Genomic DNA, 18,921 nt, shown 5'->3' with positions numbered 1-18,921 from the left:
GGAAACGTTTACAAATATAATCATGTAAAACCAAAAAGAATCACATAAAGTGTAAAGCAACAAAAGTGAAAAAACTAATAGCACCAGAAATTGTGCCAGGAAATAACCTTTGGCTCTAACTCACAGCAGCAGTCTCACTAATGACACATTACTACTCACTGTCTTCAACATAGGATGTCCTACTCCTGGACAAAAAACTAGAGGAGGGAGGGTGGAGCACTTCTTCATGGGATACAGTTGAGGCTTTTTTGGACCGCATTTCGTTAGGGCCTTCAGCACCTAGAAAACAAAACATTAAAGATAGAATTTTTTTATTGCTGAATGTTATACTAAAAACCAAGAGTTTTATACTCCAAGGATAGAAGTCTCAGGCATGACATAATCCTAGAACTATGCTGGTCTGCCTGTTCAAACTACCCACTACTTTTAATAACTACCAGAGAGATCTAGTTCTATAGTCCAGAACCATTTATACAAATTAAAAAGCAAAGTTTTATATTATATTACTTTGCTTTAGAAAAACAGGTGCCACAAAACAGACACATAGATCAAAAGAAGAGAATAGAGAGCCCAGAAATAAACCCCATGCTTATATGGTTAATTAATCTACAACAAAGGAGGTAAGAAGATACAATGGGGTAAGAATGGTCTCTTCAATAAATGATGGTAGGAAAACTGGCCAGCTAGCTAGATGCAAAAGAATGAAATGCCATACACAAAAATTACCTCAAAATGGATTAAGCAACTAAATGTGAGACATGAAATCATAAAATTCCCGGAAGAAAACTTACACAGTAATCTTTTTGACATCAGCCTTAGCAACAGTTTTCTTTTAGGTCTCCTCAGGCAAGGGAAACAAAAGCAAAACATAAACTACTGGGACTACACTAAAATAAAAAGCTTCTGCACAGCAAAGGAAACCATCAACAAAACAAAAAGACAAACTACGGAACAGAAGATACGTGCAAACGACCTGTCTGATAAAGGAGTAATGTCTGCAGTATATAAAGAACTTTGTAACAACATCAGAATCCCCAAATAATCCAATTAAAAAATGGGCACAGGACCTGAATAGACGCTTTTCCAAAGAAAACATACAGTTGGCCAAAAGACTCAAGAAAAGGTGCTCAACATCACTAATCATCAAGGGAAATGCAAATCAAAATTACGAGCTATCACTTTATACCTGTCAGAATGGCTAGAATCAAACAGGCAAATAACAAGTGTTGGCAAAGATGTGGAGAAAAAGGACCTCTTATGTACTACTGGTGGAAATGTAAACTGGTACAGCCACTATGGAAAGCAGCATGAAGGCTCCTCAAAAAAAATAAAATAGAAATACCTTATGATCCATTAATTCCATGACTGCATATTAACCCAAAGAAAAAAGAACACTAATTTGAAAAGACCTCTATTTATTGCAGTATTTACAATAGCCAAGATATGGAAACAGCCCGTGTCCATTGATAAATGAAGGGATAAAGAAGATGTGGTACACACACACACACACAACACACACACACACACACACACACACACACACACACACACAAGAATATTACTTGGTCATAAAAAAATGAGACCTTGCCGATAGACTTAGAGAATATTACACTAAGTGAAATAAGTAAGAGAAAGACAAATACCATACAATTTCACCTATATATGGAATTCAAAAAACAAAACAAATGAACAAACAAAACAAGAAGAAAAAGACCCATAAATACCGAGAACTGATGGTTTCTATACAGGACAAAGTAGGTAGATGGGCAAAATGGGTAAAGAGGAGTGGAAGACACCCAGGCTTCCAATTATGGAATGAAAAGTCACAGGGATGAAAGGAACCTCATAGGGCATATAGTCAACAGCATTATAATAATGTACGGTGACAGATGGCAACTATGTGGTGAGCAAAGCATAACACAGAGTTGTCAACTCACTGTATTGTACACCTGAAACTAATGCAACATTTTGTCAACTATACTTTAATTGTAAAAAAAAAGCAAAAGAAAATTACTAATATGCCTGTGTGATTGTATTTTTTTATTAAAAAATTTCTTAATGTTTATTTTTGAGAAAGAGACACAGAGAGACAGAGACACTGAATAGGGGAGGGGTAGAGAAAGAGGGAAAGACAGAATCCAAAGCAGGTTCCAGGCTCTGTGCTGTCAGCACAGAGATCAAAGCAGGGCTCGAACCCACAAATAGTGAGATCATGACTTGAGCCGAAGTTGGAAGCTTAACTGACTGAGCCACCCAGGTGCCCCGTTGTTTGATTATATTTTAAAAGAACATATGTAATGCATATTTGCATATCCATAAGTAAAGAAATCAAAATGTTAACAATGATTTTCTCTAGGTTAGAGGTTGGCAAACTAAGGCCCAAGATCCAAATCTGACTCACCAACTGTTTTTGTAAATAAAATGTGTTGTTGTTGTTTTCAGATTTTATTTTTAAGTAATCTCTCCGTCAAACGTGGGGCTCAAACTCACAACTCTGAGATACAGAGCTGCACGCTCCACTGACTAAGCCAGCCAGGTGTGCCTGGCGTGGTTTCCTGAACGCACTCATACAAACAGGTGCCAGAATTGTAGAAATGCTGTTCTGTGGGTATATCTCTGAGCTAGGAATCCCGGCTGATACCATAATAAAAAATTTATAGGTCAAATTGTTTTGTCTAATTTTCAAATGCTTAATATTTAATCAGCTTTAAATGTTATTACAGAGAGAGCTCTATTAAAATAGTTCTCAAATTGAGGAAACGCCCACTTTGCTCCCTTTGAAATCTACAATACACAAACTTCACACAAACAAAACAGACTTATGACTCTCCCTCTCCAAATAACTATTTATCCCTTCTTCAATTTAATGAAAGACTTCACCATAAACTTACTCCTCACTTCAAAGGTATGAAAAACGCACTCTGAAAACTCACTGTTACCAAAACGGTTAACTGACATAACCACTAAAAATGGAAAATTCACCTTGCACAAACTCCATGAAATGTATTTCATAACACTGCATATTTTAAAATTTCTGACGCTCATTTGACGTCTCTTAAAAACCAGCAAACACATCGTATGCTCTCCTTTTCCACAATCCAGTGAAACAGGGCCATTTTCACATCAAAATGTTTAAAATATGTGAATCTCCCTCCGTAACTTCCTATTTTACATAAAGAGCATCTAAGATCTAATGTTCAAAATTCTTAACATGGTTTACAATTTCTCTACTACCATCAGCTTGACTCCAGGCTAGTTCATTTTTACCAGGGTCCATTCTTTCTTCAGTTTCTTGGATGACCAAGAAACTCATATGCTGTTTCCTTTTTATAAAATTTCTCAGATTTTTACATTGTTTTAGGATTTACTATTTTATTGCTGAAAAGAATCTGAACTTGTCTACTGTAGGTATTAATATAATTTAATTATGTATCTATATAATAAATGCATTTAACATTTCATAAGTAAGGGGTAGCCCTGGGTAGGAAAAAAATGGGTGAAGACAGTCAAAAGGCAGAAATTTCCAGTTAAATGCCATGGAAATATAATGTACAGCATGACTATAGTTAATACTGTACTGTAGGTTACTAAGAGAATAGATCTTAAAAGTTGTCATCACTATCTATGGTGACAAATATTAACTAGATCTTTATTGAGACACTCATTTCACAATATATGTAAACATAAAATCCCGAGATTGTGTATCTGAAACTAACATAATGTTACATGTTCATTATATCCCCCGCCAAAAAAGCTTCATAGCCCAGGAATTGAAGCCCAAGTTGGATGCCTATGGATGTGTATGACGACAGTTATCTGATGACTTAAATCCAAATATAAAAGGAAGTGACCTAGCCCTTAATTACATCAAGCCAGAACACCTTAGCCTGGCTTTTCTCTCAATCTTTTCTCTTTTGCCTTAATTGCATTACAACCTGAATAGTAAAAATCTGAAAACAATTCACTCTTTACAAATGCAACCTTTCTACATGGTAGTTGCTGTCACAGAATGCCATTTCTAAAATCACAGTCCCCTCCGTCTTCTATCAATCTGACTCTTCCTTCAAGTAGTAATCTTTTATTACCTTCAGCTGACTCTAGTCATTCTGTTACTTTGCTCATCCCAGGGGCAAGTACATGTCTTTAGTCTACTATCTAACCAGATTGAGGTTCTTTAAACATTAATTCCTTAAATTTCAGTGTCTATTCTTGGGAATCAAAGTACTAATGCTTAAAGGGGTTTCACAGATGGTTTTGCTGAACTCTTCAATTTCACACGTTAAGAAACTGGGGCTCAAGAAAATAAGGGCCTTGTCCAAAGTCTCACAGTCAGTACCCAAGTCTGGATGAGAATTTGGCCACTGGATTCCCAATTTAATATACTTAATACTTCTTCAGGATTCTTGTTCTTCCATTAAAAAAAAAAAACAACCCACCACAACTTACTTTGGGCCTGGTGTTTGAGAAGTTTTGAAATACTAAGGTGAAAATGAAAAATTTTACTATATATTTCACACTTATTTGTCTTACTTATTGGCTGCTCCAGTGAGGAAAGTAGAATGCAAGCTCCATGAGGAAAGGGATTCGTGTCTATTTTGTTAAGCATTGTAACACCGCTGCCTGGTACAGGGAAGGCACTATTTGCTGAATTGAGTCTGATGTGGCTACTGTCCCTGCAACTCAGTTTACAAAATAGACATACTCAGATTCACTATACAATGTGAGAATGGTATTACTAAAATAAGATGAGAAGGCCACGGTGTAGAAACAGAGCCTCAGAACCTGAGGCATATGCAGGGAGGCTGGGCTTTGAAGGGTGAATCTGCCAGGAATCCAAAGGAAGAAAAAGCACCCCAGCCGAAGAAACAACAACATGAAGGTAGAAAAGAGCACGACAACTAAGGAAGGCAGGACAGGAAGTGGGATGGAGGACGGCAAGGTGGGAGGCTCAAAATGGGCCTCAAAGACATTCACACTCACTGGGTATAAGCAGCAGACTCCTGGAAATGTGGCCTGATGCCTGGGAGAAAAATTGCCACTGGATACACAGACTTATTGGTTGAAACCATAAAAAGAGTGAGTCATCCAGTTTACAAAACTATACTTAGCGGGTAATCTGAATGTGAGTAGACTATTAAGTTGCATTGAGAATTCTCTTCCCAGGGTATCAAGTCCCACATATTACATGACAAACTTGCCCATGTGCCTGTAACTCCTACTTGTTTGATTTCAGGTAACTGTTCATATTTAGGTTAATCGTGGTTTACTCCAGAAATTCAATTCCAATGTTGAGTTACAGCTCTATTCTTCTCAACTATTAACATTCCTAAGTATAACTATTTTTACTTTGATAGCTGTATGCCGAGAACATATATTTTTTTTTAATGTTTTATTTTTTATTTTTGATACAGAGAGAGACAGAGCATGACAGGGGGAGGGGCAGAGAGAGAAGGAGACACAGAACTAGAAGCAGGCTCCAGGCTTTGAGCTGTCAGCACAGACCCTGATGCGGGGCTCGCACCCATGAACGTGAGATCTGACCTGAGCCGAAGTCGGAGGCTTAACCGACTGAGCCACCCAGGCGCCCCCCGAGTAACATATCTAAAGTTTAACTACTTACCATTACTTCTTAGAGAAAAGGTGTGTGCTGTGTCTCCAAGTCTAATTACTTCACCAGTGGATTCTGTTTCATCTCCATCCCAAGAGGGGCCCAAAGCCTCAGATGATAAGGAGCGCCTGAAAGAATTCCCGTACTTACTTAGGGCCTGGCCTAACCACAGAGGGCTCTTCCTGGCAAGGGTCCTGACAAGAGCTGCTTTAAACAGCCCGTCTGTGGTACTCAGACTGCTCACTGCTATGTGCAGAGGAAGGGCAAGACACTCCCTTCTGCTGTTTATCACTTCTTGGTGCCTAACCTGTTTTGTTTTGACTCATACATGTATGGTGGAAATAACTGTGCAGAAAGTGTCAAGGATTAAATGCATAGGAGAATACACACAGAGAACAAAAAACATTGGATACTCTACAGGTGTTAAGAGTGGAATCTGGGTAGGGTGTGAACTGTGCATTAAATATCCTTGCACTGTTTCACTTTTACACTGTAAAAAAAAAATCTAGTAATATTAGGAAATTAATCTCACGGTGGTCTCCTTTAAGACATGTTTTCCACAATGTACTATACCTAAACAGGAAAGTATTGCCCGTGTCTTCCAAATCATGACAAACTCCATAAAAAAAAAAGGAGCGTCATATTAAAAGTCATAGGATCATGTTCAACCTGTGGTTAGAACTACCATCAAATCTGTAATGACATTATATTTTCTCTATAAAAGTCCCAAGTATTTTAAAACTCTGGTATTTGTTTATGAGTTAATGTTACTGATTCATGAGGGTGCAGTAACAAGGAATTTTATACGGTCGGTGAGTGTATAAACTGTCATGGTCTTTTTGAAAAGCAGTCTGGCAACTTTTAATAGGCTTATAACATTCATACTCTTTGGATAAACAAAAGTATGTATCACATTTTCAAAAACTGTAAGAAACCCCAGGAACAGCCACTTCCACTTTAGAGAAGCAGTTTAGCCAATTGTGAAGCACTCATAAGGTCTGTTATACAGTGATTAAAAATTATTACAAAGAATTTAGCCACTTGGAAAAAACACTGGATATGTAAAATTTTTAAATGTGGAGAAACAAAACTATATAAATAATAAGATTAAAGCCAAAAAAAAAAAAAAAACCCAAAACACTGTAAAAGACTCAAGTATAATAAAACATTAACAAGCCTTTGGGGCGCCTGGGTGGCTCAGTCAGTTGAGCGTCTGACTTCAGCTCAGGTCATGATCTCAAGGCTTGTGAGTTCGAGCCCTGCGGGCCCTGTGCTGACAGCTCAGAGCCTAGACCCTGCTTCAGATTCTGTGTCTCCTCTCTTGCTCTGCCCCCTCACCCACTCATGCTCTCTCTCTTAAGAATAAATGAAACATTAAAAAGAAAAAAAACATTAACAAGCCTTTGTTTAGTCCTGTATGGCAAGTTCATCTTTTTTTCTGCTTGTTTATTTCATTTTTCTGTACTTTCCGAGACTTCTACAGGTAACAAACTATTTTGATGAAAAACTTAAAAATATGCTGGTGCTTAATACTAAGAATTAAGTACTACATGTAGCTGAAGGTTCTTAAAATTCCATCAGGGAGATTTAAAATATGAGAAGGCAGTAAAATTTTCCCATCAATTTGGTTTTTTTTTTTTTGTTGCCATTCTGGTATATTGTGTGCCATTTCAATTCTTAGTAGAAAGAAAATGCATAACTTGTTTTGATTAAATTCACAGACATTGAGTGCTACCTCCCAAAAGAAACCTTTTTCCATGATGATTTGGATTCCTTAGTACTTTCTGGCTCTTCTAAAGGTTCTCCTCGGTGGAATTCTTTAAAACTCTGTCCAGATTCACCTGTTTAGAATAGATAAAAACAACACCAAAAAACCTCTGAGTTAATAATGCTATTTTTATATGGGGGTGGGTAGAGGCAAGAACAGTTAAGGTACCTTCATCTTCTCCTGGTAAACTGGGCTTCTGTGAACATGAAATTAGAAAGAACCAAATCATCACCTGTGAAGACCATGTATTACTTGGGTAACTGAAGCAACATAAATGTTGCTTTAAAAGCAGTGTCTACAGTTTTAGCAGCAATGTTAAGATAGGTGGTAGGTTCATTTAACCTCCCTATTAGGAAAGGGATGTCTGAAACAAGAGGACTAGGTGTGGCTTCAGACCACGACTGTGTGAGCCTACCTCAAGTTCCAAGACTATCCCTCTCTAGCCTAAGAGTCAGAGTACATCAAAGCTTGGCTGAAGTTTTCCTTCAGATTATCACTTTTTTTTCCAACTCAACATTTCTGAGGAATACACTTTCACCAGCAGTAACATAGTAACTAGGGAAGTGATTTCAACAGGTACATGGGTGAAACTTCCTACGATTCAGATTTACGCCTCTGGATAGTCCCATCCCCATTTCTAGAGATTCTCTGTTTGAACATCTACCTTTTCTCCTATTTCTATATTCAACAACCAACATTTTAATAACAGTAGTTAACGTTCACTGTGCAGAGACCCTGAGCTAGGCTTGGAACTAAACTATTTATTCAAATCTACTTAATCATCACTAGAGACATGAAAGAATTTCACATGAGAAAACTGAGGCTCAGAGAGCTTCAAACAATGAGGGGCAGAACTGAGCACTGACGCAAAGTCTGCTTTCAAACCCCTTGTTCGTCAGTGGTAAGTTAATGATACTGCTAGCTCAGGCACCCGGCAAAACCTGCTCTGTACTCTGATGTGACTCACGATAATAAAGATTTACTTCCTATTATTAACTGTTTGAAGAATCTGATCAGCTCTAGGTAATACTGCCATATTGGGGCGCCTGGATGGCTCAGTCGGTTAAGCCTTCGGCTCAGGTCAGATCTCACGTCCGTCCGTGGGTTTGAGCCCCGCGCCAGGCTCTGTGCTGACAGCTAGCTCAGAGCCTGGAGCCTGCTTCTGGTTCTGTGTCTCCTTCTCTCTCTGCCCCTCCCCCTCTCATGCTCTGTCTCTCTCTGTATCAAAAATAAATAAAACATTAAAAAAAAACTGCCATATCAATTTTGACCTGCAAAGATGAGAATCATACTTCAGAAAACACAATCCACCCAAGGTACTACTGCACAGGGAGGCCCCATCTCTGCAACCCCCTCCGAGCAGCACTAAGCTCACTCAGCATTCTAATGACCTCCTCTGGAGAGCTCCCTCCTCACCCCCGCCTCCACAGTTCACATTTAGGTATCTCTCAGTTCTGCCCTCCTCTCTCCATCCCCACTGCCCCATCCCCGGTAAAGCCACCACCATCCCTCCTCTACCTACAGTCAAGCACTACATGGCAAAAACTGCTGCTGTCAGTGTACAACTTCATGTTAATCAATTTCCACCAAAGGTAGTTTTCAGCCTCTTAATCTTGCTGCTAAAATGACTAAACTGCCACTGAGCCTCAAAATACTTACTAGGTAGCCTTGAATTAGGAAAGTTTCACATGTCTTTCACTGTCTCCTAATTCTCCTGTTTTTTATTGTTTAACAGTCCCCCCTCATCCATAGGGGATATGTTCCAAGACCTCCAGAGGATGCCTAAAACCACAGATAAGACTGAACCGTATGTATACTATGTTTTTTCCTATACATACATACCTATGATAAAGGTTAACTTCCAAATTAGGCACATTAAGATAAGCAACAGCTAATAATAAAATAGAGCAATTATAATATACTATAGCAAAACTTATAGAAATGTGTTCTGTCAAAATATTTTATTGTATTGTACTCACCTGCTTCTTGCAATGACATGGGATGATAAGATGCTCACATGATGAGAGGAAGTGAGCTGAATGACACAGGCATTGTGACGTAGCATTAGTCTACTAATGACCTTTTAAAAAAAATTTTTTTAATGTTTTATTTATTTTTGATAGAAAGAGGGACAGAGCATGAGAGGGGGAGGGGCAGAGAGAGAAGGAGACACAGAACCAGAAGCAGGCTCCAGGCTCTGAGCTAGCTGTCAGCACAGAGCCTGACGCAGGGCTCAAACCCACAGACGTGAGATCTGATCTGAGCTGAAGTCAGAGGCTTAGCCGACTGAGCCACCCAGGCACCCCTATTAATGACCTTCTGACGGTACATCAGGAGGATCATCTGGCTCCTAGACCAAGGGTGACTGCAAGTAACTGAAACTGTGGAAAGCATAACTGCACGTCTAGGGGGACTACTGTATGCGTTTATGGCTGTCTTCCTGACTTCAGTCAGAAATAGGTTTCTTTGAGAGCAATAAACATGGCATGCAATTTTGAATCCTCCCAGAGTACCCAGGCTGGTACATATTTAACATATATTAAGCACTCAAAACACTCCACACTCAGCACACTTAAGTGTTTGAAATAAGAAATATCCCCTGTGGCAGTTTTTCCTTCCAGGCCATACCTACGTTTGCCTTTAAATCTTTTCAGCAACAATAATAAAATGTAGAAAACTATCATGAAAGAGTTTAAGGTTAAGTTCAGATGTTATAATCACGTGAGAAGAAATGATGAGCCTACCCACATTTTTTTTGGTCTTCATTCATATTAGAATTTATGTCGCTTGTTACTGCTGCTGAAAACTTGTTGGATAACTTCACAAGAGTAAATCCATTTTCACATGGGTCATATATTACTCCAACCATGACATACAGCATCATTTACTCAACCAATCTCAAATCGTTAGGACACATAGGTCCTTTTTTTTTTTTTTTTTTTTGCAATAATAACATTGCAATGAAGACCTTCAGGCACCTAACTTTCTTTTGTTCTACTCTACTTTCTTAGGATAAATGCCTAGAAATGAGATATATTGGGTCAAAGATTATAAATAGCTCTTATATACTGCTGATCCACTTTAACCATAAACCTTTTGGAAAATAATATGACAATATTAATCTTTATAATTATCATTAAAAGCCATAAAATCAAGATTTCACACAATAAATTGTCACAATTTGGGGAACTGGGTTACTCAAAGACAAAATGTTCAGGCTGTCACAACCTAAACATACGTTAAAGACAAAAACACACACGGGAAGATTCTGGAGCCTTTTTCAATTCTGTGTCTCCTTCTCCCTGCACCCACTCCCCCACCACTTGCATTTTGTTTGTCTCTCTCTCAAAAATACATAAACATTGTCCACCGGCGGAAACACTGCCTAACTGTGGCACTACTGTGGCGAGACAGGTTGGCTTAAGCGAAAAGTCGAGTGAGAGGTGAAGCCTCTGTGAGCCGTGTAGCGTGGATAATGAAGAAGATTTTTGGCTTCCGGGCTAAGAAGGGCCTGCCGCCCTGTGATTCCGCCTGTAGCTCCTGGAAGAATGGCAAGGGCATCTGGAGAGAGAGTAACAGAAACCACCACTCCCAGGGCGGTTACCAAATCTGGAAGGAAGATCTTGGGGAGATTCATAAGGCCACCAACGAGGGCAACATTGACGCAGTACGAAACATTCTGTTTTGGAATAAACGGAGTAAACAACAGAGACAGACAGCGCAGGTAATGGGGACTTGGAGGCTGGCCGGGAGGAGGCGGGACGGACCTGGGAGAAAGGTGCACCTGTCCTGGCTTTTCCTGTGGTGCTGAGTAATTTGAAATTGTGCAAAGTACTTCTTTGGATATCTACAGGAGACTAATGGACATAGGAAAATATAGTGTCCCTGGTAAAAAAGAAATTTAAGTGAAAAAGGGAATGAAATTGTCCATCTAGTTTGCCATCTACAATCTTTGTGAAAATAAGGAGTGATGGTACGTATACTGCCACTTAAAGTTTAAGTTGTTCTCCAACTCTCCAATAGACAGTTGGGTGTCAGAACACATTTAAAAGATATCTATTACTTTTACCCATCAATTTTATTTATACTGAAATATCTTTAGGAAATAACTAGTGCTAAATAACATACAATTTGCTTTTTTCAGCACTATTACAATAGCAGTGTATGAAGAACTCCTCTAGTGGCTTGTTTAAGTAAATGGCAGTGTATCCTTAAGATGAAATAATATGTGATCACTGAAGGTGGCATAGATAAAAGATAAACACAGAGATGCAGAGGTGTGCTTTAGTTGTTCATAAGTGAGGGGAAACATCAGTTTGATTGTATGTATACCCAAGCAGACTATGGTTTTATGTAAGCCTAAAAAATGTAAAAATGCACATGATTAAATTGTTTCTGAGCATTTGTGTTTATGTCCATTTTTTAAAAAAATTCTGTGATTTCTACAGGAAAAGGTGAATAAAAGCCCTATTAAAAGTATGTTATCAATAAGAAAGGTTTGTTATCATTGAAGCAATCCTGGAGAAAAGCTAGAATATGAGTCTTCTACACATAAAAATAATTTCTCTTCTGTTAACAATATTTTTTGGATGTAAATTAAGAAAAATAAATTACAAATTTATTTGAAGATTATTATATTATGACAGCTCTCCACCTCTTCAGAAGGGAGTATTTTTATTTGTACTTGTAGATTTTATTATGTGTATATTAACGATATACATAGATTTTCTATTATATGTAGCTTTATTGCCTATAATAGAGAAATTATTTATATAAATCATGAAAATAAAAATGGGTTGTATGCTTACGAAAAAAATAAATAGCAAATATAAATTAAAAAAAAAAACCATAAACATTAAAAAAAAGTTTTTAGGGGAGCCTGGATGGTTCAGTCGGTTAAGTGTCCAGCTTCGGCTCAGGTCACGATCTCACGGTTCATGGGTTCGAGCCCCACGTCAGGCTCTGTGTGGACAGCTAGCTCAGAGCCTGGAGCCTGTCTTCAGATTCTGTGTCTCCCTCTCTCTCTGACCCTCCCCTGTTTGCACGGTCTCTGTCTCTCAAAAATAAATAAAAACCATTAAAAAAAAATTTTTTTTTTAATTTTAAAAACGGGGCGCCTGAGTGACTCAGTCAGTTATGCATCTTGACTTCGGCTCAGGTCATGATCTCACGGTCGGGGAGTTTAGGCCCTGTGTGGGCTCTGTGCTGACAGCTCAAGGCTTGGAGACTACTTCAATTCTGTGTCTCCTTCTCTCTGCCCCTCCCCCACTCTCACTGTCACGCGCACTCTCTCTCACAAAAATAAACATTTAAAAAAATTTTTTAAAGACAAAAACACTCCAATTCTTCTGGTTAATGCTTTAGCAATATCCAAATTTATATAAAAAATGACAGTTCTGACAGGAAATTTTGGAATAAATCATTACATGCAATAATAGGACAAATAAGAAACTTTAATCAGAATTTAACCTTTATATTAGCATTAAAGTAATTTATAAGCAACATCCAAACTGACAAAAGACAGTCTAGGATAGTTTTTTCCACCCACTTAAGAATTGAGATTCAGTTTACCAGGTATATGCATTAGTCATTCTAATTCTTTTGAAGAAAAACAGGCAAAAAGAAAAAAGGCAAAAAAGGACATGATGTAGAAGATGAATCAAATTTCTATTTTTAAACTTACTTTTTTCATGAGATGTCTCACTGATGTGTTCTGTAAGATACTCCAGCAACCCATCAAAGATTTCTAGCAGATTCCTAATAGATTCTTTATCTCCTTTCACTATATTTTCTCCTAAACACAGGATAAAAAGCTATTAAAAATATTAACCAGGAAACTGAAAGCCTCACAATTTCAAAATGGATATACCACTGTGTAACTATTGTTCAGATAAAAGAATTGTAAACTAATTTAGGAAAATGAATAATATAATATTAAAAACATAAAGGTCCTGATATCTGATTATATTCAAAGAAACAAAGGGAGCAGTCTTGAATATAATGTTTGATAATTAGCATATTTTTTCCTTTACCAAGAAACAAAATAAGTAGACTTAACAAAACATCCTCTAGTAACACTGATACCAAAATATAAAGCATCTAAGCAGAACTTTATTGGGCTGGTGAAAAAAACAGCAGGAGGCAACACAGTTTCAGATTTGGGGATCCTACTTCTAGCTGGTGGTTTGTTCTGAAGATGACAGCAGTAGAGTAATATAAAAACAAAAAATTGTTGGGATACTTTCATCAGGAATTCCTCATTTTTTCTATTTGTTAACTCTGATTCATTTTGTATAGATCATGCCATTTTTTAAATTTAAAAATTGTCTCTGTGGGATGTCTGGGTGGCTCAGTTAGTTAAGTTTCTGACTCTTGACTTCGGCTCAGGTCATGACCCCAGGGTTGTGGGATCAAGCCCGGTGTCAGGCTCTGTACTGGGCATGGAACCTGCTTGAGATTCTCTCTCCCTTTTCTTCTGCCCCTCCCCTGCTCGCTCTGTCTCAAAAAATAATAATAGTAATAATAATTTTAAAAACCTGTCCATTCATACAAACTTCCAATTTATGTAACTTTGTATACAGTTTGTATAACTCCCAGTAATAAAATAAATAAGTCACAGAGATGAAAACTACAGCATAGGGGCGCCTGGGTGGCTCAGTCGGTTAAGCCTCCGGCTTCTGCTCAGGTCAGATCTCACGTTCGTGGGTTCTAGCCCCACATCAGGCTCTGTGCAGACAGCTAGCTCAGAGCCTGGAGCCTGCTTCAGATTCTGTATCTCCGTCTCTCTCTCTGACCTTCCCCTGCTCGCGATGTCTCTGTCTCTCAAAAAAAAAAAAATAAAATAAAAAAATAAAAAAAAAAAACTACAGCAGAGGGAATAACACCAGTAATATTGTAATAGCGTTGTATGGTGGCAGTTGCTAACTATACTTATAGTGAGCGCTGTTGTAATATATAGAACTGTCCAATCACTATGTTGTACACCTGAAACTAATATAATTTTGTATGTCAACTACACTTCAATAAGTTTTTTAAAAACAATGGCTACGCATGTAACACCCTTTTTAATCTCACCTCAGCCCCCACTTCTCCAGCCTCATCACCTACTACATTCACTTTACACCCAGAAGTTAATCTTCAAACAATTCCTAGCACAACACTTGCCCCATAATAAACTTTTAATAAATGGTAAAGTGAGATGTTGACAAGAAATGACAAAAACATGGAAACTTAGCATGCTTAACGGACTCTAATCAACATCAGGTTGTTACAAGAATGTAACTCTTGAGACAGCCGGTTCGTCCTTTGGGAGGTCATGCCTGCATTCTTCAAGTTCAAACCAGTAAGGGAAAAGCAGAATGGAAATTTGGTATTTGAGAGAATCTAGCCATTCATAACTTAATTCATGATGCAAAACAAACCTAAACCAGAAATGTGATGTTTTACAAAAATACCAGTACAGATAGATAGTATTTGACAACTTTCTTTGGCTTAAAGCAAACAGAAATCTGGCTTTTTTTCTGGCTTAATGAGATACACAAGTATACCCCAAGAGCATACTCAGAACCTCTCAGTTGCCAGGATGGGGAGCATCCTCTGCCAACCCAGCAACTAAGACCAAAATGCAGTGCTTCATGGTACAGAAAAAGTACCTTAAACAGAGCAAGAATACAAGGAGTAAGGAGCTGCTTTGTGGTGTACTGGAGGAGGTAAGCAGTTCTGCAACTTTTCATGGGGTGGATGAGAGTTGTTAGGAACAGCTCTGCATTAAAAAGTTACATAAGCAGGTACAACTATGCTATAGGAGGTTTAAAAAGCACAAGTACCGGAAATTAGCCTATTCAAGAACTGCAACCCTGGTTATCCCTCAAAATGAATTATCTCCAAACTAATTTACCACATTCACTCACCTGGAACTGCACTCAAAAACTTAAGACAGAGTATTTTTGCAAAATTTGTTGTCAATATCACATTGAGAGATTTAAGTGACCAATCCTGATTGACATTTATCTCCCTTAACTGTCAGAGAACAAACCAATAGTGTAAGCCTTCTCTTAGTGATTCAAATGTAGTTTCAAAACCACAGATTCCCTCTCTTCCTTAGCTTGAAATAATATACTGGAAAAATCCTCATTTTTTATCTAGAATACAGGATTTATAAATATATTTGGTATATTTGGCTTTAGAATACAAGCATGATATATTTTATTTTGGAAAAAGGTTCAAAAACAATTTAGTTTTATTTACTTTGAATAGAAAAAAATATTTACGGGGTTTAAAATTCAGGGGTGCCTGGGTGGCTCAGTTGGTTGTGCATCCTACTCTTTTTTTTTTTTTTTAATTTTTATGTCTTTTATTTATTTTTGAGAGACAGAGAGAGACAGTGCGAGCAGGGGAGGGTCAGAGAGGGAGACACAGAATCTGAAGCAGGCTCCAGGCTCTGAGCTAGCTGTTAGCACAGAGCCCGACACGGGGCTCAAACCCACGAACTGTGAGATCATGACCTGAGCTGAAGCCGGCCGCTTAACCGACTGAGCCACCCAGGCGCCCCTGTGCATCCTACTCTTGATTTCAGCTCAGGTCATGATCTCACGGTTTCTGGGATCGAGCACTGTGTTGGGCTCTACATCGACAATGCCTCCTTGGGATTCTCAAGCTCTCTGCTTGTCCCCTATTCTCACAAACACACACACACACACACTCTCTCTCTCTCTCTCTCTCTGTCTTAAAATAAACTCTAAAAAATAAAATTCAAGAAGAGCAAAAGTTATATAATGAAACCTCATCCCACCCTCATCTTACAGCCCTGAAGTTCCTCTTATTGGTGGCAACCAGCATTACAGGTTTCTTGCACATGCTTTCAAAGAGTCCTTCTGCAAGCAATCAACTGCATATTTCCTCTCCTTACCCTTGTTTTTACAAGCAGCACCCTACTCTGCACATTATAAGTGCACATTTTTCTGACATGATATATAATGGAGACTGTTCCACTAATATGCAGCATGGTATATAATGAGCATCATCAATCATCTTTTATACTAGCAGAGAAATTCCCTGCATGGAGCTATCATAACTTATTTAATCTGTCCCTGTTTAATGGGCATTTAGATGTTGCTAATTTTTAGCTACTACAAACAAGTAGCATGTTAGCTTTAAAATAACAAAACAACAACAAACATATCTTAAACTACCAGCCAGAATACTTACATCTCAGACTCAGGTTCATCACAAACCCAACGTTTGACTTTCTGAAAAAAGCTCTCAAGGACGGCTCCCTTACCTCTACCCGTCTATTTGTCTTGGCTCAATCTTGCCCTTTGGTCTATTTCATAAACTTACTCATTTGGTTAACTAAACAATGTCTATGACTCTACCCAACAAATTATTTTAGTCAAATGCAAAATCATCTGATGGTTAAGTATATACCAACCTGTGATGTGAGACAAGCTGACTTGCAGGTAATCCAAGGCCAGCGAATCAATTACTGCTTGTACATTGTGAGCGTCATCCTCTTGACTCCTGGGAATAGCTATGAGGTCTGTGGAAAAAAAGCTACATAATTTTTCATCTGATGGTCCAAGTTTTCATCCGTTTCTGAGCAGGCTGAGTCAGGCTAAGTGCTACAAAAATAAGCTCTATTTACTATAAAATAGTTAACAGGCTATAAAATACAGATAAAGCTAACAGAGTCTGAATTCCACACAACACCTTTATTGGTTGGATACTTAGTCAATCAACATATATATGAATATATTCCATAATAAGCACCATGCTACAGAAAGAGGTCCCTAAATTCAAGAAGTTGCTAATACTCTGAGGGAAACAAAAATAAAGCTAGACTTTAATCCAAAACCATGGGCTGCTTTCCATGAGAGAAAAAAAAAACAACAACAGGTATAAAAGGAGAGTTCTCGTAAGTCTTGTGAAGGTACCCTAGTAGGAATTAATGGCATAACAATTTAAAAGGTCAGTATAGGGGCTCCTGGGTGGCTCAGTCGGTTAAGTATCCGACTTTGGCACAGGTCATAATCTCACAGTTTGTGGGTTCGAGTCTCGTATCGGGTCCTGTGCTGACAGCTCAGAGCCTGGAGCCTGCTTCAGATTCTGTGGCTTCCTCTTTCTCTGCCCCTCCCCTAATCATGCTCTGTTTCTTGGTCTCAATAATAAATATTTAAAGAAAAATTTTTTTTAAAAAAAGGGTCCGTATATAACGGCACCCAGGTGGCTTAGTTAGTTAAGTGTCTGACTCCTAATTCTGGCTCAGATCATGATCTCAGGGACCCTGAGATGGCATGGAGCCTGCCTGGGATGCCCTCTCCCTCTTTCGCTCTCTGCCCCTCCCCCACTCATGCATGCACACTCTCTGTCTCAAAACAAATAAAGAAAGGCACCTGGGTGGCTAAGGTGGTTAAGTGTCCAACTCTTAATTTTGGTTCAGGTCATGATCTTATACTTCCTGGGATTGAGTCCTGAATCTTTGGATTCTCTCTTTTCCTCTCTCTGCCCCTCCCCAGTACATATGTGCACTCTCTTTCAAATTAAAGAAATAAACTTGCACCAAAAACTGTAAAATACCTAAGAATAATTCTAACCAAAGAGGTGAAAAACCTATACGCTGAAAACTATAGAAAGCTTATGAAAGAAATTGAAGACACAACAAAATGGAAAAATTTTCCATGCTCCTGGATAAGAAGAATATTGTTAAAATGTCAATACCCAAAGCAATCTACATACTCAATGCAATGCCTACCAAAATAACACTAGCATTCTTCACAGAGCTACGACAATCTTAAAATGTGTATGGAACCAGAAAAGACCCCGAATAGCCAAAGCAGTCATGAAAAAGAAAACCAAAGCTGGAGGCATCACAATCCCAGACTTCAAGCTGTATTACAAAGCTGTAATCATCAAGACAGTATGGTACTGGCACAAAAAGATGGAACAGAATAGAGAACCCAGAAATGGACCTTCTCAAACATGGCTAACTAATCTTGAACAAAGAAGAATATCCAATGGAATAAGAACAGTCTCTTTAACAAATGGTGCTGGCAAAACTGGACCACTTTGTTACGCCATACACACAAATAAACTCAAAATGGATGAAATTAAATGTAAGATAGGAAACCATCAAAATCCTTGAAGAGAAAGCAAGCAAAAACTTCTTTGACCTTGGCCACAGGAACTTCTTACTCAACGCGTCCCCAGAGGCAAGGGAAACAAAAGCAAAAATGAACTACTGGGACCTCACCAAAATAAAAAGCTTCTTTCTACACATCGAAGGAAACAAATCAGCCAAACTTAAAAGCAACCAATGGAATGGGAGAAGGTATTTGCAAGTGACATTATTAGATAAAGGGTTAGTATCCAAAATCTATAAAGAACTTCTCAAACTCAACACCCAAAAACCAAATAATCCAGTGAAGAAATGGGCAAAAGACATGAATAGACACTTCTCCAAAGAAGACATCCGGATGGCAAACAGACACATGAAAAAATGTTTAACACCACTCATCATCAGGGAAATACAAATCAAACCATAATGAGT

General features: G+C 38.3%; 1 protein-coding gene across 5 annotated transcripts in view; it reads right to left on the bottom strand.

Moving 5' to 3' along the window:
- The window catches only part of CEP95 (centrosomal protein 95), a 41,859-nt gene that overhangs the window by 19,436 nt on the left and 3,502 nt on the right, over positions 1-18,921 (bottom strand). For 3 of the 5 annotated variants that reach the window (XR_003904424.1, XR_003904425.1, XM_029927468.1), the window contains exons 3-7: positions 16,807-16,914; positions 13,060-13,170; positions 7,344-7,449; positions 5,621-5,736; positions 160-279 (exon numbers count right to left, since the gene is read on the bottom strand). Coding sequence is in view for 3 of the 5 variants with exons in the window: in XM_029927468.1 (XP_029783328.1) it covers positions 160-279; positions 5,621-5,736; positions 7,344-7,449; positions 13,060-13,170; positions 16,807-16,914 (561 nt within the window). In the remaining 2 variants the exon portion in view is untranslated. Of the gene's footprint in view, positions 1-159; positions 280-5,620; positions 5,737-7,343; positions 7,450-9,355; positions 9,489-13,059; positions 13,171-16,806; positions 16,915-18,921 lie in introns of those variants that run through there. The other 2 variants (XM_029927470.1, XM_029927469.1) reach the window with 2 other exon arrangements.

Source organism: Suricata suricatta, chromosome 17 (assembly GCF_006229205.1).
Source record: "Suricata suricatta isolate VVHF042 chromosome 17, meerkat_22Aug2017_6uvM2_HiC, whole genome shotgun sequence".
Taxonomy (NCBI): Eukaryota; Metazoa; Chordata; class Mammalia; order Carnivora; family Herpestidae; genus Suricata; species Suricata suricatta.
The sequence above is the reverse complement of the archived record's forward strand: the minus strand, read 5'-3'. Positions and strand labels throughout refer to the sequence as shown.